This window comes from Pteropus medius, unplaced genomic scaffold (assembly GCF_902729225.1).
Source record: "Pteropus medius unplaced genomic scaffold, Ma_sr-lr_union100, whole genome shotgun sequence".
NCBI classification, from domain to species: Eukaryota; Metazoa; Chordata; class Mammalia; order Chiroptera; family Pteropodidae; genus Pteropus; species Pteropus medius.
In genome coordinates, this window is record NW_024349796.1 from 17,391,117 (window position 1) to 17,415,290 (window position 24,174).

General features: G+C 48.7%; 1 protein-coding gene across 1 annotated transcript in view; it reads left to right on the forward strand.

Annotated features, from left to right (window-relative positions):
- Positions 1–17,767: 17,767 nt before the first annotated feature.
- The window catches only part of NR5A2 (nuclear receptor subfamily 5 group A member 2), an 88,302-nt gene continuing 81,895 nt past the window's right edge, over positions 17,768–24,174 (forward strand). Inside the window, exon 1 of the mRNA XM_039883502.1 lies at positions 17,768–18,029. Coding sequence (XP_039739436.1) covers positions 17,966–18,029 — 64 coding nt within the window. The 5' untranslated portion in view covers positions 17,768–17,965. The remainder of the gene's footprint in view (positions 18,030–24,174) is intronic.

Genomic DNA, 24,174 nt, shown 5'->3' on the forward strand with positions numbered 1-24,174 from the left:
GGTTGTGTGACAAAGCCTAACGGAGACGGCCAGTGTCCACGGCTTCTCTTTCCTACGTTACTACTGGATTCTTAAGGAGGGAAGACACTTAGATGATTGACGCCAGTATCTACACATGTGGGCCCCTGACAACTCAATGAGTTGAACACTGAAAACCCAGTCGAACTCTGTCTGTGATGCCATAGAAACCAAAACATCCCAAACAAACATTAAAATGATTACTTTACTTTCAAGATGAATCGAACTAATGCCGCGATGTGAACAGACATGCGTGAAATGATTGCCTGATTCTAGGGCGTGTTTTCTGCATCCTCTTGCTAAGCATTTATTAAACTCCAGCTGTGTGCCAGGCTCTGTGCTGGCTCGGATAAAACAGCGTGACAGACAAATTTTCAGTTCTTGGGGACTTACCACCTATGTATGGGAAAGGACGAGGGAGGGGTGACAAATACTTAAGTATGACTGATAGGCTAAGGAGGAGGAGAAAATGGAGTCGTGTAAAATGCTCAGTGAAAACCACAAAAGTCAGAAAAAGGGTGACAGACAAAGGAACACAGTGTGAGGACAACGAACAAAATGGTCACGAGGACGGTGGATGTCGACGCCACGACGTCGGCAGCCACTTCGAATGTCAGTGGTCTCAACGCACCAGTGAAAAGAAGCGACGTCAGAGCGGACCCCAAGAAAAGGCTACCGCGGGTCCGCGGAGAGCGCCGTTTTGTTCCGACGTGGGTGCCCCAGAAGCCTGACCCCGTTCATGCCAATCAGCCGAGGGCGAAACTGGTTCGTTAACCACCGTTTTGCTTCAAGTCCCAGAGCCTGCGAGCAGGGTCAAGTGAGAGCCCACCTGTGTGCCACCCACCAGAAACCAACTTCACACTGAAGACCCACGTACCGCAGACTAAAATGATGCCCGAACTTGGGATTCGAAAGGCAATCTAACCTCCAAGAAGGCAGTAAATCTTATGCGCTCCCGATTTGCTGAATTTTCACCCATAATTTGAATACGAAGAAGGACAAATATATTCTTTAACCGTCCAGCTCACTTGTCCTTCTACAGCCAACGTGGAAGAGAGTCCGCGGCGGCCCCCTTCCGGGCCGTCGTCCCTGAGGGGAAAGCCACACGCGGAGGGGAAAGAAAGATGGCTTTCAGGTTCTTCTACCTTTATCTATTTTACTGAGGGATCTTTACGTGTCAGGCATGATTGAAGGTGCTCGGAATCAAAGACATAAAGGAACCAACACAGAACGAAACTCTGCCCTCCCTGGACACGCGTAACACTCTCCGACTCTGAACCTCGGGACGAGCCGTGAAAGGGCAGCGAAAGCCGGGCTGTCCCCACGGCTAGTCCCGGAGCGGGAACCGAGCCAGCTGCGAAGAAAGGCGTTCTGGGTTTTCGTCCATTCTCAGGTTCCGTCTTTAATGACCCCTTGAAGACCGTGACCCAGGAGGCCCTTCTAGAGCACGGAGGCGCCAAGCGCCCGGAGGACCCAGGTCTCAGGAGCCGCCCCTCCCCGGGGAGCTCGCTGGAGGAAGTGGCCGGACGCGAGGGCTCCAGTGGAAAGCGGAGAACCCCGCCACTGCCACTGCTCCGATCGGCCTCGCCCGCCGCGCCCGCGGCCACACGTGGAAACGCGCGGAGGCACGGCCAGTGTCAGTGCTCACACTCACACACTCAAGGGACATCCAGACGAGCTGTCGGGCGGCGGGGCCCCTTAGAAGCTCGCCGCCCACCTTCTGCGATGAGACTGCCACATCGGCAGGGTCGCGGTGCGGAAGACCGGGTCCCTGACCTACAAGGGGTCCGGCTAGTGTTGCGTCCAGCTCCCTCCCCGGCTACCGGCCTGCCACACCTGCCTACGTGGACAGGCAGGGGGCGGAGCAGCGACAGGAAGCCGGTGGCGTCCGCAGCCACGCCTCCTGGGCCCCAGGTCCTGTGCCTGAACCCAGTTCCCCCAAGGGGTAACTTGGCTGGCCCGAGAGAGATGTGACCGCTTTCTGATGTAACTTGTCACTCTAAAACGACCTTAACTAGCCACCTTTTTCTCTCCCACTTGACCACAGGCTCCATGAGGACAAACGCCAAACAGTCCAGTTCTCCACTGTGGGCCCATCTCACAGAGCCCAGGACAGGGACAGTCCCCCCACCCCTACCCGGAGCAAAGGCTGTGTTGTTTCAATTGCTGCATTTCGTGAGCTAAATCCCTCATCAGCAAGTCAAAAGCACGGATTGTGACAATTCTCCAGAGAATTCAGGTGCAGAAACCCCACCTGGGCCTCAAATATCCATTTCAAGAGAAAGTGAATCTTCTCATTCCTTCAGGTGGACGTGGCATTCATGTGTAAATCTGGCCATAAACACCTCCTTTTCTACGGAAAGGGAGCTCTGCATTTTCTCCTCTCTGGACAATGAGGGAGTTTCAGGTTGGTAAAGCTCTAAGCAATTTGGGAGCAGTGTGCATACGGCTTTGGTTTTTCACTCTTTACTTAGGAATTGAAAGGAGTATGGTTTCTGGACTCGCCTGGGAGACCCCTCTGCTCTGCACCTCATTTTCCGAGGTTTTTTTGAATGACAAGCCTTAGCTAATAATAGGCAAAGTATCTTCCACCTCCAAACGTTACAGACTTTTCTATAATCCTAGGACGATTCATGAGCAAGATTCTCTTTTTCTTTAGTGTTAGGGGGAAAGGCATGGTTGTTGTTTTTAACCATTGTCTAAAAACCTGTTTCCTGATCTGTTGAATTTTGTTCACGACCAAGTGTTGAAGATTTCTGTTTGCAGAGATTTTTCCAAAAGGACTTAAGTCATCATTTGCACACCAAAATGCTCCAATGAAAGAGTTAAATGAACAATAACAACAGCTAATATTTATTTGCATAGCACTTACTATGTGTTTCAAAGTATCTCACATACGCTGTCACTTAGCCCCACATCGACTGTATGAAGCAGGTAGTAAGACAATCGTTTCTGCTTTACAGGTGAAGAGACTGAGGCACGCGGGTTAATGACCTTGCTTCAAGGCACAGAGCTGTGGAACCCGCGGGACACGTGAGCTGGCTATGCACGAGGCACCAGAGGTCATGGGCTTCCTCACCACCTTGTATCATCTGGGTTAGTTTTTCCCGAATGGAGAAAGATGATATAGGTGTGGGGTTTTTTTGTTTTGGTTTGTTTTTTTATCAAATGTTTTAACATGTGGATTCATCTACTTAAAAATGAAAACTGCTCAGAAAACAGCATATAATTTAAAAGGCAAATAAAATCTAGAGGGAACACTGGCGACATTCATGACAGACGAGCTAACACTCTTGATATAGAGCTCTTTAAATAAGAAAAATACCAACGCCAGAAAAGAACAGACGGAAGATGGGAATGTTCAGTGCAAAGGGAATAAACGCAAACTGCAAACAAAATTTGAAAATATCCTCAAACTCTTGGCTACCAGATAAACGCAAATTGAAACGAAATCATTTTTTTTGCCTATAAAATGTGTGGGTTTTTACACCAATATTTTTACTAAGGAAGCTCATGGGAATATAAACCGGCACAACCCTTCTTGGAAAATTTTTTCGAAGTACCTGGAACAGTATAAGTAATAAGTGTGGAAAAGTATTGATAATTGTGAAAATCTTGATAATTGTTGAAACTGAATGACAAGTATATGGGTGATTTCACTGCCTTAGACTCGACTTTTGTGTTTGTTTGAATTTGTTCACGTTAAAAATATCTTCAAAAAAAATTTTAATTTGAAATTTTTATGCAACAACTCAGAAAGCTTATGTACAAGATTATTCATCTTGGCCTTATGTGTAACAGGCTAAAAGTCACCGAAAATACATTTCTAACAATAGAAATTTGTTATAAAATAGTGCCAGTTTGATACGATGCACTATTAAGCAACCACGAAAACGTCGTATTTACAAAGAATGTTCCATGACAGGAGAAAATATTGCTGGTGAAACAGCAAGAAGAAACAAAAGGGAGCTATAAGATTTTATGTTTTTCAAGAACTTTACATCCTTAAAAAGCCTGAAAGAAAAAGAGATCTCAAATTATGCACAGATTTTCTTGGATGACGGGATTATAATTTTTAAAAATTTTTTACACCTTTAAAAATATTTCGCCATTTGTCCACAAGGTTCATGCAGTGTGTTACGGTGAGGGGAAAGGTAACTTAAACGTTTGATTGGACAAAAAAATCGAAGGTAGAAAAACGAAAGCAAGAAAACGAGAGACTCATAACTGTAAACAGTAACTGACGCTCCCTGAACGCACATAGCCCAGTGTCCTTAAAAGTCCTGCCATCCTTGAAGGACAGCCCAAATAATGGAAATATAACTATCTGGATCTGCCGAGTCAAATTACATCTAAGGGTTTTAAAGAAACAGAGGTGAGATTTTAAATCACAGATGAAAAATCAAATACTTCAGATAACTCTCCCTAGCAAGTATGCATTTAAAAATGTTTACCTTTGTTATTTCAAATCAAATTTTAAAATAAGCCTATAGGTCTACTTACACTATCTGTAGGTGTGGGTGGGTGGTAGTGTGTGTGTGTGTGTGTGTGTGAAATAGATTGGGGAGTAGTTTTAAGTTCACAGCAAGATTATGCGTGACAGGGATAGAATTCTCCCATATGGCCCCTGACCCCCTCTCCACAGGCATTATTTCTCTTAATGGAATAATTATGAAAGAGGATGGACTTCAATCAGGGGCGCCCTTCCACCACCACCAATCGATGACCCCAGCCACATGTCAGGCCCCCAGAGCTGGCATTTGGGCCCCCCCACCCCCCGCTCCCCGGTGCTGTGTGGTCTCCAGGTTTGGCTGCTGGGCTCTCACTCGGTCACTGTCCCATCATTTGGCTCTGATTGATGTATTTATTCTGGTTTTTGCTGCAAGTTAAGTTTTCCTATGTGTAGGTCTCATCTCCCCAGCTGAACTGTAGACAGCTAAGCCTTGAGGGCCCTGTCACCCCCTTGGAAGAACGCGGCATCCCCGCACAGAGGTGCAGCTCAGAGAACTCCATCGCCTGTTTGGCTGCACGGCGTCCACGCAAGCCCAGAACATTCCACCGCAAGATGAGTCGGTGCGGCCCAAAGACCATAGAGTCCATCTCTTTGTTCCTCAACGGAACTGAGACAGAACCACAAACCCGGACACCTTCGGTTCCCCGGGTGCATCCAGGTTTCTCTGAGCAAAGCTTCCGATCAGGAACCTCCGCTGGACAATTAGATGGCCCACGGCTAACCGGGCCAGCCTTGGCCCAGACCCCACAGCCCACCGGCTCCCCGCATTCCTTCACAGAGAGCTGGAGACAAGTCCTCTGGAACCCACCCCCATCCCCCAAGTGCCTTGATGAGAGCCAGCTCCTGGTCCTTCCGGAAAATAAAGTACTTTTAAAATGTTTCTGTACAAACAAATACATTTCTGGCATAATCTCTCCCGGAGTCCTGTACATGTGGGAACCATTACAGCATAAAGTGGAGAAAGGCGTGTTTGTACGATGAGGATAAACTGTCTCGTCGACATAAGGCTACTTTCTGCCTAAAAGCTGTTTTAGTGCTGTTGTAAGAAGCCACCCCTTTTCTTTTCCAAGCCTGCTCCTTAAAGGAAAAGAAAATATGCTTGGCGATCATTAGCCAGTTTTATTTTATTTACTAAGATAAGATTTTATAGCTTCCAAGTAAGAATAAACTCTTGTGCACTGCCCACAATTACCTGGTGACACAGAATGCGGTGACCCAGTTTCTTCGTAAAGGCTGGACTCTCCCAAGACAGTGAAAATTCCTGGACTGCACTTGCCCGACTGACCTCAGAGAAATGGTCCATCACGGCCCCTTACTAACTGACAGTCACGCAGCAGAAGGTAACGTGCGAAAAACGAGTTAGTACAAGACGGTGGAAAAGTTTTTAAAGGGTGTCGGGATAACGAGCTAACTCTGAGACAGGAAAAGGGACGTCAAACGATGCCTAGGAAATCGGGGTAGATGCTTTACCTGCCACAGTGGCTCCCAAACCAGCACACTGACTTAGAACACGCACGCAACACACACCTGTTAAATAAACGAGGGCAGGGTGGCAAGGTGGGGGACAGCTCTTACTACGTCCCCTCACTCCTGGGCAGCCCTGCTTGCTCCCGAGAACAAGGACCCGACAGCGCCACAAACTCCAGCTTCAATCAGAAAATTCCATCACGGACTCTAACTTCGGTTCGACGAGGACAAACAAAGCTATGCCACAGGACTCTTTATGAAAGGACGTTTCAGGAAAAAAAGACACCCCGCTGAGTGTCTCCCTGTGACAGCCAGCTGACCGTCTCATTCCACTTGGCCTGCACGCAGAAATGTCCCCAAGCTTTACAGGCACACATCCCCCGGCCAGCAAAGTCACAGCGTCCCCAGGTGCCAACCTCGGTCGGACTGCGACAGCAAGACCGTAGTGCTCGGGTCCACCTGACGTATAGCGAATGGTTTACTGAGTTGAGACTGAAGTGGGGGCGGAGGGGGACAGACGCGAAAATAGTAAGTGAATAGGTTCATTCCCGTGGACGCACTCCCGGAGGACAGCCGCCTCAAGGGACCCGCTGCATATGGCCTGGGACCAACCGCAGTGACAACATTCATGCTCTGGCGTCTTACAGACTTCTAGACCGTATTCCTCTTCTCGAAAGTCAGGAGACAAAGGAGAGGGATGGCTTCGTGAAGGAGTTCGCAGGAGACGTCCACGTAATGCTCTTGGCCCTCCTGTCGTGGCTCTGTGGCATGAAAGTCACAAATCGCCAACGTGGCGGGGACAGCTCGTGGGAATCTTTAAGATCCATCGTCACCGCAGCAACGGCTACGGCTCGCAAGAGTTCTGCTGAGAATCACCGTGCAGGTAGCTTCCTAAGCCAATGTGAGTCCTGTAAGGCGAGTGTCATCGTCCCCATTAATAGATGAGGGGGCTGAAGTGAGTGAAGAAATTTGCCCGAGAGCCACCGTACGTGACTGGGTGAGGATTTAACCCTAGAGGCTGGGACTCAGCAACCCACGTTCTGTTCATAGCTCGATGTCATAAAGGAAAAGTTACGGATGCGTGAGTGGCGACTGGCACCCAGGCAGCTGCCGGAGCAGATTGTGCAAAGGGTAAGAATTACGTCACCCGTGCTTGCTGCTGGCATCGCTCCGTGGCCCTGGCCCGGGGACCAGTCACCCGCCCTTCCGCTCTGTCCCCTCATTCAGGCGGTGGCTCCCTTGAGCTGTTCTACTGAACCGAGTCAAGCTCTTCGAGAGCCACCGAGCGGTCCCCCTTCGTGCCCTGTCGGCACTTGGCACGAAGACAAAGCCACCAGGTTTACAGGAGGCTGCTTTGTCCTCTGTGTGCCCCCAGGAAAGGACGTGGCGTGAGCGGCGACCTTCAGCTCCTGGGTCCGTCACCTGCATCATCTCATCGAGTGCTGGCTTCCGTGCCGAGGTCCTGTCCTGCTGTTCCCGGGGCCGGAAGACACTCAGGCTCACGTCACAGACACTTCGCCCTCGTCCATCACTTACACGATTCTCACGGCACCCCGTGGCATGAGCACCACGACCGGCCCCATTTCACAAGTCACGGGACAGGGCTGAGCAGAGTGGCAGCACCGCCCTTCAGATGGCCTTATCTGCTTCCCGGGATGAAAAGGCCTTTTTTGGGCCACTGCAATAACAGCCAGGTAACTAAGGAAATCTGTTTCAGGCTGTACCAACCAGTCCTGGCAGAAAATCCCCCAAAACCTACAAGTTAAGTTTTCTCAAATCACAAACTAGATCAGTTCAAACACCAGAGCTGCTGCGACGAGGCCCCACGGGGCAGGGCCCTTCGAGGAGCACGGCCACACACAGCCCTTCGCCTGCAGAGATCCGCAAAGGCCACGCTTCCTTAAGGAATTCGATTTCAAACAGACGGGACTGAAACAGATGGTAAAACTGGAAAAAAAAAAAAAGAACAATTCGCAACACGGAGCCAGCAAGAACACGGGCGCATTTTGTCGTTGATTGCCACATGAGAGGCACATACGATCAATTTGTCAAAACTCTGAGGAAGCGGATTAAATTATTTAATTAAAACCGGCTGGATCTGCGACTCAGAGCCCCCACTCTAGAAGCAAGCGTCGGGGACCGGCCTGATGGCTCACGAGTGGGGCCCGCACTGGGAGCCAGAGACGGGGCTCCCGGTGACCCCAGGCGTCTGTGCCGGCTGCTTCGCCCGCTGTGTTTCTCCTCCCAGATCTGAACAGTGGGGCTGGCAGGTTGGAGCAGCCTAGAGATAGATTCTGAAAACAATCCGTCCACCGGAAGGCCGGGGAAAGACTTTCCTGCTGTTATGGAGAGAGAGGGATTTACACGGCGGACCGAGCTCAAGGGACTCGACGCTGCGTGTGGCAGTCACACCCCAGTGAACAAGTGGGGACTGCGGGTCCCGGCCCGGCCTCCGTGTTGCTCCCGGTTTCTCATAAGCAGTCTACACGAGGTCAGGTTCAGCAGCTCAGTGGGATGAGTCCCTTCGCTTTGCCTGAAATCTTGTTAAAATTAATTAAGCACTCAGGCATTATCGATTGGAGTGTTTTCTGGAAAACTGCCTTGTTTTTGTATTGTTTCTCGATTAAAAACAGCAGAAAAAATTCATAGAGATCATTACGAAGCTCAGGGGGCAGGATTTGTCGCTCCCTTTCGTCTCCTTGCACTTGAAATACAATGTATCTTTTTTTGGCTGTAACTTTCCAGAGGCCCACCAGGGGGGGACCCTGAAAATAGACACGGAACGTCAAACTGTGCCTTAACAGCCACTAAGTACAGGCATGGGGGGGGCGAGTCACTCAGTAAATACGTGACATTGTCACAGTTTCATTTCATTCTCAGCCAAACCGACTCGAGAAAGACTGATGTTCTCCAGAGACACCGGGACGTCCTCGGAACACGGTGACCCGACATGACCAGGTCAAGGCGGAGCCTCTGCTGGGTGGGGGGCAACCGGACGGTCAGCTCCCAGCTCCTAAGCACCTCGTTCGACCTGAACGCTTCCCCCTTTTTCCTCTGAACGACCAGTGGAGGCCTGTATGATTCTCGTCTTATAAAAGAATTCACTTTAAGGTGGTTTGAAAGTTAATGGTTAAACCCGTTGTTTGTGGTTCCCGGATACAGGTCGCAACTGTAGCGAGCCCTCAGACACCAGGCACATAGAGAGCAGCCGAGGGGTCCGGACCTGACTACAGCACATCAAACCAGAGGAACAAACAATGTGTCCAATTGATTTCAAACCAGTCGGGCAGGCAGCTCCCATTGTGCTGTCAGCCCCAGACCTCGCCCCGAATTAAACCCGGAGGTCCAAGCCGACCTCCTGACTCGGCCTCCTCGGACAGACCCCCATTCGGCCAATGCTCTGTCGCACTCGAGGACCCAGAAAGGTCTGTGCGCACAGTCGTCCCACGATGGACAAATCACGGAGGACGGATCAAGACCCCCCCACCCAACCCCACTCCGAGTGCTTCCGCTGCAGCCAGCTCTCGTCCTGTGACGGCGAAGGCTGGATACTGACTCTGCCAGTGAACGTGACCCTCTGAGAGGCGCTGAGGCGGGAATGCACGCTCTGGGCGGCAACTTTTATTTCTCGAACTAGTATTACATCTAAGGTCTCTCAATGCCAGTTCTGGGCCCTCTCTTTGAAGTTCATAGTTAATATGATGGTGGCTCTTATCACATTCAGATTGTGTCAGCTATGTGACCATGAACCCTTTAAAAAATAGAAAAGAATAGTAATGATAAAATTAAACACTAGCTAGTTTTCAAAGTGATAAAAATCTTTAAATTCCAAGATAGTATTCAAGTGTTTTTAACACACGCACATACACACACACACATGTACACATGTGCGTCTCTAGCTGTAGAATTATGTTTTAAGCTAAGATGAAAAGAGTAGAATATTTAATGTACATTAAAAGAGTTGTAAAGAAAATTTTTCTAAAGTGTAACCTGTGCGTAGAAAAGTAATTAAATATTCCATGAAGGGCCCTGGAATAATTTTTCTCCATCATCCCCTTCAGAGATCTGATAAAGCCAATTTTTAACAGCAACCAGTTTTTACAAAAGATGTAACTGAAGTTGAAGAAAAGAAAAAAACGTCATCACAAAGAAATTCAAATGTAAGCCCTTGCGATCCTGTTTCCCAGCGTCTGGGTGTACCAAAAGAATTGTTTTCAAATTCACAGGTTTACGGCAGATTCAAGTGAAGGTCTTCGGATGTTCAGATCAAAGTTCAGAAATGTTTTTGGAAATTGTATCTCTTTAACAAGCTTCATTTGAAGCACATTTGAACTTATCTAGTAAAACAGTTAGAAAGTGTTAACATAATAGCAATTGCCATAAAACTTTAAAAGTTGTCAGCACAATAGGTCTTTGTACCTCTTGGTGGCTTGAGGACTAAGGCAGATTTGTGGTAATTCACAATTGTGCCACAGCCTCCTAGGATAATGACCGTCACCCAGCTGAGGCTTAAGATGAGTTTCAGAGTATTGTGTATCCCTAAATGCTGTTTTCACTAATCTCAAACAAGACAAAATCAGGAACACCTAATTTCTTCTCAAATGGCTTTGAAAATCATTCTTCGAGAAAGTAATTATAATCCCTAAAGTTGTTTCATATGAGCAAGCATTTCTCAAAGAGTTCTGCCTTTCGAGTCCCACTTCTAAACTTAGGCGAACCTCGTACACCTTCATTGATCAGATGGTTGACGGAAGGACATTTCCTTCCTAGAAAAATCAGACACCGGCATTTACAGGCAGGAAGCAGGTGCATAACCTGGGGCGCCCATGGGCGTCTTCTGTGCTCTGCCAACCTCACCTAATTCTCCCAAGTTGAGGCCAGATCAGCAGCCAGTGACCACCCCGTCCCCCCATCCCTCGAGGACATGGGTACAACTGCAACCCTTCCTGTGCAGAGGAAGAGACTGAGGCGCAGAGGGGTTAAGTGACCTGCCCAAGGCCGTCCAGCAGAGGGGAGCTCGAATGGATGCAGTTGGGGCCTCGGAAACAAACCCAGCACTCTACACACGCGCGTACACGCACACACATGCACACATATGCACACACGCATGCGTGTGCACACACTACACATACACAATGCACACATGCACACAATGCACACACGCACACATATGCATGTGCACACACTACACATACAATACACATGCACACACATGCGCACACGCACACACATGCATGCACATACACATGCACACACATATATAAACGTACACATATGCATGTGCACAAACATGCACACACACATATGCACACATGCACACACACACACCACTTCTTTAAATTAGCATCCTCTGTCCCATTGGGACCTGAAATGCGCCTTCTTAGCACACACTGTGTGATCCAGCAGCGTGCCAAACACAAGTGAGGAACCAAACTACAAGGACACTTCTGGTCCACGGTCCACTGCCCAACCGTGGTGATCCTCGGCTTCCCCATGAGGCCTAGGACAGTTCTGGGGCCCAGCGTAAGGTCTCGGTACTGCTCATGAGTTTGATTTTAATAATACTGAAGGACGGATGATGAAACTTAAAACTCGGAAGTTAGCCCAACTGCTGGAACTTTCTGTAGCTGCCGGGAGCCCCGCCAGACGGTCTAGATAATGGCCTCTAAAAGGTGTCCGTCCGACTCGGAACTCAGAATCGGGCTGGCAGGAGCTGTGGTCATTTGCAGCTCTGCTGTAACCACTCCCTGTCACACTGCTGCCAAGGACATCACTCCAGAACCGCAATCAGGAAGCTCGATGCCCCCAACCAAAACGCTCAGATCTTCATCTTAAAGCAGCCCTTTCCTAAAAATAAAATAAGGTAAATAAAATAAAATTAAAAAGTAAAATAAAATAAAAACAAAGCAGCCCTTTCCTCCCGGGCACTCCGGACTGTGGCTTTCTTGAAGCTCAAGTTTGGGATTTTAAAAAACATATTCTCAAGTGTGTTAACCTTTAGCTCCTCAGCGGTTGAAGGTTGCCAGGCTCACCTGTTTAAAACAGGTTCGGCCTTTGCTATTTACCTTGTGGCTGTCCCCTGCCTCTCGGCCACACTGTGCTGCCCCCGCCCCTGGGAAGGGGAGCAGCCTCTCTCCCTGTCTGCTGCCAGTCCCGGGGTTCTCTGCTTTTCGCTGATGACTCAGGGGCAGTGAGATGACAGATGTGTCTCTGCAGACAGTGCGAGCCTCACGACTGGATGAAAAAGGGCACGACCACGGCGGGCCCCCGGCTTGGTCCCCGCCAGCTCCCAGGGGACACGGTGACCCTCACGATCTGGTTTCCTCCCGCAGGGCTTCGTCTCTTCAGGTCACCAGACGGCCCATAAGAATGTCGATTACCAAGTGCCGAACTGTTAAAAGGGGCAGAACAGAGAGCCAGGCTGGCTGTGCAATTTGCCACGGTGAACGCCGGGACACACCTGACCTCATCTGACAATCACTGCTGCCGGGTCTGGCCCAAGCTCCACAACAGGCAGCGGGGCCAGGCGCTGGGGCCAGACTGACCAGGACGCAAGGCTCCGCCCCCTACCGGCCGGCTGACCTAGGACAACTAACGGAGCTTGTGACCCTCCGGTTCGCTCGTCCTTGAAACAGTCCGGGGGCTCACTGCCCGCTGGAGGAATTCAGACCGTCCACCGAACACTCCGCGCTTGAAATCAGCCGTGGAACCCGTCGCGTCACAACTCAACCCAGCGCCTGCGCACAGCGGGGACCCAAAAGTCGGAGTTGCCCGCTGGGCAGCCTGGGCCCACCCTGCACCCTGTGCCTTCGAAGCTCGTAGCCGAGATCCCGAAGCATAGAATGTGTTCGATAAACATAGAAACGACGCACGGGTCCATAGAGGTCAAAGAGCTTGACAGACTCCTCAAAAATCGTATCTAGTAACAGCTGCTCTAAATCCCACGTCTTTTCTAACATTAATATAATTGGTTGGAATAAAGCTTTAAGCTCGTAACACAGGCAAAAAGACACTAAATTTAAACACAGTCCGATTAAGTTTGGGTGATAAAGGAAGTTAATGAACGAGTGAATGGATAATTGAAATCTCACCACGATTCCAATTTTTTTATTTACTCGTAATCTCAACTTTCTTTCCTCTTAGTTATTGGTTAAAAATAGAAAAATTGAATAGCTTGTGACTTTCTAGGAAATGCTAAAGGACACGAGAAATCTAAAATACATCAGTATCTACGTACTGCTTGAGAGTATAACTTGTTAGACTCATGGAAATAAAAATAACAAGTAGAAAGTAAGCCCACTTCTTAGAAACCCATTTATTTCTGCTTTTTCAATTGCATATAGTATAAGATAACCTTTCTAAGGACCTTCAGTTTTTTTCAATTAATCCTTTCTTTTTTGCTTTTATCTTTCCTTCCTCAAAATATCAAAGAAAATATAACATACGTTCGTTGATGCCTTTATTTTATTACAGTCAGTAGATTGACGTTTCCACTAATCAGGGATTGAGAAACTGTGTAAGGAATCGATATTTTTAAATTCTACATTATCTATCTATTAAACTTTTCTTTTTTTCACAGAGGTTTGAGAAGGAAAAAGCAAGGTGTACCAGAATAACTGAAACACGTTCGAGACCGAGTCACACGGCCCCACATAAGATTCGCCCAGATAAAATATTTCATTCTAGAGGGACGTTTATGATTTGAAAGATTATTTTATTCATGTGGCCTACCAGATAATGTTATATAATACATAATATTCCATTTCATGAACTAAGAATTCCGACATCGATTCTGTGGGTCCGTATTTTAAAAATAATTACTGCGTGATTCCGGGGGCAATCGCGTTGGATGTGCGGTAGATTGTTTAGTTATTTACCCAAATGTTTTTAAAGGCCTTAAATGGAAACAAAATGGCACCGAGTTTATTTCCTCTACTCTAAATAAAGATAGGAGCCATGAGTCATCAGACGTAGATCATAGATTGTGATAAATGCGGGGAACTCGACACAAGACTACAGAGGAACGAAGTCTCAAACGTCGCGATTGCCAAAAGATTGAGCAAGGTTCTGTTTAATTATTAGTGCTATAAAAAGTGAGGAATATTTACCTGGCCATATAGTACTGTGTAAAAGTCACTTATCTTTCCTGCCAGGTGCCACATTTCCCACAGTTATTGAAAAGAATGAGAAGAAATCTTTGCTTAGTCATTCCGTTCCCAAATCTGCCATCCACCATCTTATATAATTTGGGGGTTGGGGGCTTGTGAAGGAAGCTGTTTCTTTTTTTAAAGTGCCGACGAGCCCAGGTCCTCAATAAAATCTAACTGACTAACTCCTTTGTTACTAAAACATATAAGCGAAAACAAAGCAATGGTTTGACAGGAACTAACCGGTTCAGCATTTCTAAGTTTTCTGTAAACTCTCCAATATCGGGTGCAATCAAAACGATGAGCAATTTGGGGGGCTTGTTCTTCATAAACCCAAATTGTAGGCATACTCCGAGGGCCTTCCTGGCCCACGCTCGTGCACGATGCCCCAGAAATCCAGTGTCACAGGACATCAGTCCCCCGCTGGCATGTCATAACGTCTTGGGAGTATATATTAGGGAGGTCTGCAGCGACTGCAACTCATTAACTAAACTTTAATGTCGTCACGCAATATGGATTCAGATGACATTGTCGAAGGCCTCTTGGATTTTGGCAAAGACTCCATTAGTTATCTGTCAATCATTTACAAATCTTTTCTGAAATCAGCTAGCAAATAATGTTTGACCACAATAAACACGGATCCTTATAAATGTGAGTCAGTATAGAGTGCTATGTGGTGGTATCTGGTGTTTGCAGGGATGGTGAAGACGTTTAAAACAGAATCCTGTCATGGAGAATGACCACATTTGCGCCCCCCACCCCACCCCGGCTCCCCAGATGGTTCGACTGTGCCTTGATTGAGAAAAATAATTCATAAGAACTGAGGTTGTGATTCACTTCAAGTTTTTCCCTGGCACAGTTGGAACATAAATTGCTTATTCACTGTCACTGGGGCTGAGTTCAGAGCACCTGTGATTTGTGTCACATGTGAATGTTACTCCAGCCCTCTTTCACAAAAATATGTTCATTTCTCACAAAGTGCTGAGTATCTATTTCTGTTCAATTAGCCCGACAGATAAGCTTCAAAAGACCAGAGTAACTCATTAATGTAATATTTCTTCGGCATGCCAGTCGGCTCTACAGGAAAGTGAGTAAGAGACTGACGAAGAGCAAATAGCGTTTTTAAAAAGTCTAGTAGGAGTTACTAGGAACCTAGCAATGCTATACTCCCTCGACACTTTTTGTACATTTTGTAAAAAAAACAAAAAACAAAAACATATTTTGTACATTTTGTCCAAGAAAAGCACTGATGTGTTTGTTGGAGCCGCGAGCCGATCTCACTTTTTTTATGGAAAGTTATTTTTACATTTTTAGAATGACTGACAGACATGTGATGGTTATTTAGACATGGGTATTTGGGAGACAAATATGCATGATGTGAATCTGTTACTTAAAAAAAAAAAAATCTGATGGCAATTTTTTTCAGTGTTAAAATTCAGGTTTTCAAAGTAAAAACTAGTATTTTGGAAACGTGTTTGACAGCTTCCCTGTAGTGATATCAGTGAATAACATTTTCGACACTGTCTAATGAAATAGGGTCTTGTGAAGGAAGTTTGCCAAATTTAATGAACCTATATTTTCCAAATTACCAGTATAAGGTGTAACGAAATTGTGTATATGTGAAACGCGCTTTTGAAACACAAGATAGGTTGATATGGTTTCAGATTTCACATTTTGACTAATCTTTAGGAAATACCATTTGTAGAGTTTGGATGTGATATCAAAGAAAAACATCCATAATTATCTGAAAAAGCTACTAGAATACTCCTTTTTCTAACTTCTTATTTGAAAATCATATGTTATATACTTCAACCAAAACAGTATACCCCTGCAGGCCAAATGCAGAAGCAGACACAAATCCAGCTGTCTTTTATCAAGTTAGACATTAAAAAGTTTGTGAAAATACTGCTTTTTATAAATTATTTTGCTCTGCAATACTTATTTTTAGTTTAAAATGTGTTATTTGTAGTAACATGTAACGGGTTTATTGTTATCTTAATAAAAGGAAATAAATTGATGTATTCATAGATAATTTTTTTTACTTTCTCAATTTTAATTTCTAATACAATTAATACTAATAGATATACTTCACAAAAGAAACAACTTTTGGGGGTCCTAATGATTTTTAAAAGAACATCTGCTTTGGAGAGTCATATGTCCTTTAACATAAACATAAGTATATTTCTAGTATTGTGCCACATTATCATTTGATTACTTAAAGAAATAATAGCAAAGAACTGACAAAGGTGATTATAATCACCCAATCCTTTTTACTTTAAAATACACATTTACTTGTTCAGCTAAAACACCTTACTTCCCCAGCCTCCTTTGCAGCTAAGTACGAGTAACGCCTACTTTCTGCTAGTAAGATGTAAGCCAAGTGCTTACGTGGCACCTTCAAGACGTGTTTTGGAGAAGCGTGCGTTCTCGCCCCGCCCTCCATGTGCTTCCTGGTAGTGATGGCTGGGACTCTAGCAGGCATTTTGGAACATGGAGGATAGTAAACAGGAGAGAACGAGGGGCAGGATAGCTTTGTAGAGCCACCAAACCATCCCCGGACTGTCCACCTCTGAAACTCTTTTGTACGAGAAAAAGAAAAGTCCTATTGAAATCTTATTAAACTGTTTTCTGGTTTTTCTATTAAACGTAGTCAAATCTAATCCCCTAAAACTACAATTCTGATGATGGAAGCGCAGTATGTAAACACTTGAGGTTTTCCAAAGAGAATATCAGGGGGATAGCAAAAGAAAAAAAAAAAAAACAAGAAAACCACATGGGAAAAGATATGTGTTGCTCTAAGAACCCAGATTTTATTACTTTGAAAAACAAAAGGGATATTTGACAAGAGCTTAAAATGACCTGTGGTCATTTGAGTAATAATTCTCTCCTGGTGAAGCGTGATCCAGATTTTTCCATAGATTCAAGGAAAGAATAACTTTAAAATTATAAAAAATGTATTACACATTCATCATTTCGCCGGCATTAGCCTCACAGCATTAAATTTTATTTTATTGGGGGTGAAGAGATAGGTTGCCCTTTTAATCAACTGACCAATGCACAAACAAGCTCAGGTTAATGCCTCGGCTAATGAACAGGCGTGACGAAAACACTGGTCTGCAAAACATGAATAAATAAGTGACCATACGCTTGCGAGTGCTATCTGTGGTGTTCCAAAGTGTCAATCATATCTCTAGTCGCCACTTAAAGAATTAATATCTGCCAATGTTATCATCTAAAATATATTTACAGAGGTCAGAAGAGCGAGTCTGACCTCCTCTGTGCAAAGAGGTGATGACATCAAGAGGGTATGTCACAAGCCTAAGCTCAGCTGGTGGATATAAGCTGTTCGGAGTTTTGCCCGCTAAGGATGATCTCCTGACCCCTTGCTCTGCAGCCTTCCACTCTGCTGCACAGCGCTTCTCCACTTCTGAGTTAATCATTTCTTTGCCATTATCTGCCAAGAGTTCTTATCTCTTTTGCTGTCACTTTATAACAGGGTCCTCTTATCAACCTGCAGAGTCATGTGATCTGTCCAAGCCTATCGCAAGCTTCCATTTTTCTGATTAGACACCATCCTGAAACTGGATCCATGGTTTACAGCAGGTCACTAATGCTGGAAAAAGTACAGGGTCCAGGGGACAACTCGCTTGTAACTTTCTGAATTCTTGATTTTTTTTTTTTCTTTTTCATGACTTTCACTAAGGGTCACTGCTGTCTGATGCGTCCTCCCCCAAGGCCACAAAATTTGACAAGCTGCACTTTTTCTCATGATCAATGATTTCTGCTTTGAGTCAAAAGATCACCTGTGATTTCAATAAGAATGTCTTCTAATGCAGACACTGGGGACATACAAGAATCTCTAAAGCATGGACTCACATCTGTTGGTAAGTCGGAGTTGTTTTCTTTATCATCTATTTATATTTTGCTGTTACACGAATACATGGAATTTAGTCTCATCGATGTATTTAGTATAAGTCACTTGCTTTCCCTATCGTCTTCATTAAAAGCACATAAGCACATGTATATATGACACATATATCTTCCTTGAGGTTGGAAAAAAGCAAATGGGTATTTCAAATACTATTCATTACAGCCATTAATGACATTCTGGATGTCATTCTATCAACCTAAAACAGCTGGGAAAATATGTCAATTTCATGCCTCATATTTTCTGATAATTTTTAATCAGAAATAATAAGCTAAAATTTGAATAACTGGAAACAAGTTAACCATATGGAGTGATCGATCACTGATCAAACTTTAACAGCTTTCCAATATTTGTGAAGTCTCAAGCCACAGCACAGTATGGTGTCTCATTCGCCGCAGATACTATAGAAAATCTTTTGTTTTTCTGGCAAACAAAAGTCATGCCAACAACAACAGAAAATCATACTATACCTTTAGTTAAGGATTAGAAGCTAAGGGTTACTGTTTGTTTTTCAAAATGATGACCATGTCTTGTTTTTATAAACATAAGTATATAAAGCTAATTTCCAGTTTTCAAAAGAACAAAAAATGGAGTGACAAACTTAATGTCACAGCAAGAACACATTCAATTAGCCCTGGCAGTGAAGGGCTAAGGGAGGAGGGTCCCAGCGGTCTGCAGTCAGCGGCCGGGGGCTTCCCTCTAGCACTTTCTTCGGCTTGGGGGCTGGGGTCCCCTGCGACCTACTGGAACCAATAGGAAAACCACGGCTTAGCTTTTTCCTTCTGGTTGAAAACCAGCTGACGCCGCCGGGTGCAGTGACTTTTTTTTTATGGGCCCGCTACACCCTAAAGTATATCAGTTGAGGAAATGGTTGCAAAAACTGGCCTGGACTTAGGAAAAAGAACGCTCGGGAGGACAAGCCGAGGGCAACCGGGAAGCGACTGCCCTGCGGACAAAAGGGCGTGGGCACCAAAAAGGGGCTGAAAGGGACGCGAACCGATGTCACCTCCTGTCGCTGACCACGAGCTCCCTCCGGGCGGGAGCCGCGCGGGCATCCAGTGGCTCGGGCCAGGGGCGCGCACTCGGGGACGCGCCCGCGCGCAGATGGCTCAGGCCACGGGCGGACGCGGACGAGACAGGGTCGGGAGTGGCCGGAGGCGCGCGCGGGGCAACCACGGGACAACCGTCTGTCCCCCGCCGCCCTGGATCTGCGGTGGGACAGGCGAGTCGGTCCTGAGCGGGAGGACACCTGCTGGTCACGGATCGGCTGGCGGGGAACCCGCGCGATGACCGCCCCCCTGGAGGGGCAGCTAGAGACTGGTCTCAACACGAAGCGCCGGAGGGGGCGCTCAGCTGGCCTCCCCAACACCCCAAACCTGCGCGGGCACTTCCGGGCGCCAGGTCCCGGGATGACAGAATCCCAGTCAACTTTCCGGTCAAAGGGACCTCCTTCCGGTGCGTGTCCGCGGCCGCCCGCCCCTTCCCGGCCCAGGCGCTCTCCTCCCCATCCGCTGGTAGCGCAGCCCCACAGGTGGCTGAGAGATGTCCCTGTCTGCAACATCTTAGTCACCCAGGCTGGCTGCTGACACTGAGTCCATCTGTTCACGGGGTCACTCCCGGGGTCCTCGGCTAGACAGACTCAGCCAAAAGGCTGCCGGAGAGGAGGAGGGGACAGTGTGGGGCCCTAGGACCCAACAGTTGGGTGAAGGGGCTGAGCCCCAATCCCGGAGGCGAGTTGCCCCTTGGACTGGGGGCGACGGCCCAGCGCCGCCACTGGGCAGACAGACCCACGGGGGGCGGCTGTACGGAGGGTCTGGGGACCCTGGGCGGCTTGGAGATGGGGTAGGGGTGTGGAGTGCGCCGCGACACTGAGCCCAAGGTCTGTAGAGGTCACTTGGGGTTTCCAACTCTACATTCCTGCAGTTGCGGGCGCGCTAGCAAATGTGCCGCTTTATCCGAAACGCCGCCTCTGTGCGTCCTAGCTGGGCACGTTTTCTTCTGCGCACGTTGGCAGTTGCATGAAAAATGTGTATAAATGTCTGCACTCAGAGAAAAGTGGAGTCCAGAGGACGCTGTCCCTTCCGCCTACCCGCCAGATAGCCACGGGGAGGTGGGGGTAAGGGCAGCAGACTCGGGTCACAACCAGTGTCCCTTAGGGCCACCTGGCTCCGGTGTACTGTCCAGACTCTCGGTTTCTGGCTTAAGTTTTTTTTTCTTTCTCCCAAATGGTGATTTTACAGCGTGATATACAGTAGTAATTTAAGTGACAGAAACAGAGAGAAAAATAATACTTGTCTATAGCAACCAAAGAGCCAAGTCTGTGTGGCAGGATTATGACATGTATTTATTGACCCTCCTGCAATATGCCCAAAAGTATGCTTTTATCTGTAGTAAATTTATGTAATTCTCCAAATTAAGTGCATTTATGGACGGTACCACATACATTCAGTACAATGCTGCATATTATCCACAGGAATCCTATCCGCGAGCTGAGGGCAGCACACGCGCAATGCAGACACTGTGTTGAGACTGGGGCCTAAAGCTGCTCTCTGGTCCCCTTGGCGCCTTGGGGCTGCTTTTATTCCGGTGATAACCTCTAGAAAACCTCGTGTCCATAAGGACCTCTGAAAGTAGATATCTTGCACTGGAAAGCGTCATAGCGGGTTATGTCACCCTAACCTCTAGCTGGCTTTATTTACAGTGTACTTAAGATGCCAGTCGCCAAGCCCAGCTTCTGAGTAAGGTCTGCTGCCTCCTGTCCCTCCTCAGCCAGCTCATGTCCCAAACAGTGCTTCTCAGATCCCCTCCCCGGGCCTCCACCCACAGGTCTGGACCTGGCCGGAGTTAAAGGATTTCTTTAATGCCTCTTAATAAATGGAGAGAAATTCATGGAGGAAGGGAGGACAGAGACTTGGCGGTGCTTTTTCACTCGCCCCCTCCGCCTAGACACAATGTCCAGGGTTATCTTGGATCCAGCCTTGAACTTGAGCCCAGCTGGAGAAGGGCTCTGGGAAGACTGCCGCCTGGAGGCCCCGCACTGCCCCAACACTGCCAGCACACTCTCCAGGGTAGCATCGGACGGCTTGCTCCCCGAGTCCTCAGCCTGCCTCCAGAGAGAGCTACTTCCATGGGTTGCCCTTCCCCACTCTCCTTATGGGGACAGAAACTTCTCTGAGAAGTCCAGGTGGCTCCAAGGAACTTCAGGAGTCTGGAGGCACTGTGGTCTGGGGAAGAGTTGGCCCAGCGTGAGCGTGACAGCCCGCCTAGGGGACCAGGCGACTGAAATTAGCCTGACACTTCACCAAGGCTGCCCCTTTCTTCGTTCTGAGGGGAGCTCTGTTCGGTGTTTTTTTGTGGGATTGATAAACAAGAAAAGACATACTTAACTTTCAAACTCCAAGTAATCTGAATACAGAGGGCATAAACTCTTTGGTGAGAGGTTTCATCTGGGGGTGACACGACTGGTCCCCGAGGACCACGTCATGCACTGTAGGACAGTCACCCTAGTGAGGACCTCAGAACAGTTGGTGGTTCCCATCTAGTCAGCTCCTTGCAGAGAGGTGAATGGGCACAGTTAGGAGAGAGGCAAGACAGGACAGCCACCTTCACCACCGGCATCGACGCAGCTATCCTGACCGGCTCAGGCGGCTGTGTGACCCCACTGCCCCGATGACAAAGTGCGATCATTGAGGCCCAGGGACTGACCCAGGCCCACTCGGCTTGGCCAGTAAGCGAGCCGTAAACAGCCCCCGGTGTGATTCTGAAACCCATGCTCTTTCCTCCAGGGACCTACCTGTCCTTACTGATATAAAGGAACTAGGATTAAAAACTTGGTCCACTCCTGCTTCCCTCCCAAAGGCATTTTGGTGATTAAGAAAGATGTGTGTAAATGGCTTTGGCCTCCCTTTTCCTTTTCCATTGGGAATCAGATTTAGATGCCCCAGACTTCAGAAGGGCTGGAAGGGACAGGTGGGGTCAGGTGGGGAAAGCACCCAGGGGACAGCACCCAGAGGCCCCTGGCAGGGCAGGGTGGGAAGGGCCTGGGGCTCCTGAAAAGGATGTCATTTCAGGGGGAGTTCGCTGGTCTGTTGCAGCCCTGACAGCGGTCAGAGGGCGCTGGGGAAAGCAGCGCATCTTCTGGTCAGAGTGAGGGAGTCTCAGGGGGACAGGGAACCGGTCGCAGTGAGTGCATTTGGAAGCAAACGTCAGCGGTGTCACGGGTCAGGGTAGAGGAAGAGACGTTGAGCGCGCACTCCACTTTTAAGTGCTCTTGACAAAGCCAGTGTGTCCCCTGCAGAGAGACCCTAATCCCTGCCGGTGCTCACATTTGTCACCTTGGTGCTGACTGCTGGCTCAGGACCTGGCCCCCCCGCAGCCTCAGGCCACCAGGCTCCACCTCCTCCAAGTCTACACGGGATTGGAAAGAAAACCGGTTGGAACCCGGCGCGGCGCCCCCGAAGCGACTTCCCAGTTTCCAGACCAGAAACGCAGGGAAAGTGAAAGAACTTGTCCCCGGCCCGGCCTCCACCTCCTAGTCGCAAAAGTTGTCAGGAGGTTGGAGGAGCCGACGCCGGACACTCGCAACTCCCGCGCCGCGAGCCCGGGTGACGGTGCCAGCGTGAGTCACGCCTTTCCAAACCCTCGCGTCCTTTGCTGTCCAAGAGGGCCCCCAATGGCTGGACGGCTCAGCTCTGCGCTGCCGGCACCCTGACCTTGAGAACGAGAACCCCTAGCTCAGGGCTCCCCCAAGACAAGGCCCCCGAAGGTCCACCTGGTGCTGCCGGATTGGGGGAATCGGGAGCATTCCCGCAGGAAACGGCCCCTCTGGTGGGGGGGGAGTCACGTGACTGCCGGCGGGGACGACCTAGCCCAGGTGTGGCCGGGGGTCTGGGATGGGGGAGGGGTGCTGGGCTGGCTGCACTGGCGCCGGGGGTCCTGCTGGTGCCAGGATGGGCCTCCACAAGGTCGCCATTGTTCTGGTTTGTCCCGAAGCTGGACAGGGGGCGGTTCCAGTTTTGAGTGTCCCAGTTTTAAGTGGAAGCTGACTCACCTCCATTTCAATCACAAAGAGGAAGAGGTGGGTTACACTGGACCACCGACCTGGCATTTTGTCTGCAGCCTCAGCGGCTCACAGGAAGGCTGCCATCCCTCCCAAGGTGGGCCTGGACCCTTGGGTGGGGACAACGCCCAGCAGAAAGTGAGTCCGCACCGCTACAGGGGAAGCCCACCCGAAGAGCAGCAGATGCCCGCCACCCGCCACCCGCCACCCGCCACCCGCCAGGCTGGCGACTCCCGGGACTTCTCTCCCTAGGGGCAAAGGCAGGAGGGCGTGGGAGCCGCTTAGCCAGGTCCCTGCGTCTCCTCGCACTTCCTCCCCAGTAAAGACGGGCTGTGACCAATGAAGGGCCTGTCATGTGCTCGTGAATCGATGCCACTCGCCGGCATCGGTGAGGTAGGTCTACACCGGCCCCGGTGACTGAGGTGACGTCGTGCGCAGTTTCCGACACAGGAGCACAAAGGGATGTTGTCTTTTAAACGCGGCACGACCCCCCACCCAGCCCCATTTATTTTTTTCAAGGCCACGGCCAGGTCGGTGCCGCTGGGTGCCGTGCAGGGCGCTCTGGCGTCTAAGCCTCAGCCGTAAATCGAGCGCGGGAGAAGCCGGCCCGCTGAGCTCGGAGCGGACCCCGCAGTTCTCGCTAAACTTCATTGTCAAAGAAAAGCCAAGTGGCTTCGAGGGGGCGGGACGGACGAATCTGGTCAGCGGAGCGTCAGGGGCCGGCGAGCTGGCCGCCCTCTCCCGTCCGGCCACCGGCCACTGCGGTTTCTTCCGGAGATTCTTCTAGAGACTTTCTGAAAAAAACTCTAGGTTTCTCCTGGGGCCGAGCATTGTACGCGTTCTATGGGAGAAGTCATCACTCTGGTTTCTTAAAAACCGAAAAGTGGGACTGGGGTGCGGGGTTAGACATTGTTTCCCAGGGTGTAGATTGGCACGTTTCCTGCGAGGTCCCCGCCCTCCCCGTCCCAGGCGCGCGGGACAGGTAGGTCTTCCACTCTGTCCCCGCGGGGACCTGTATTTGTTGAGCCCAAGACCTCTCGGT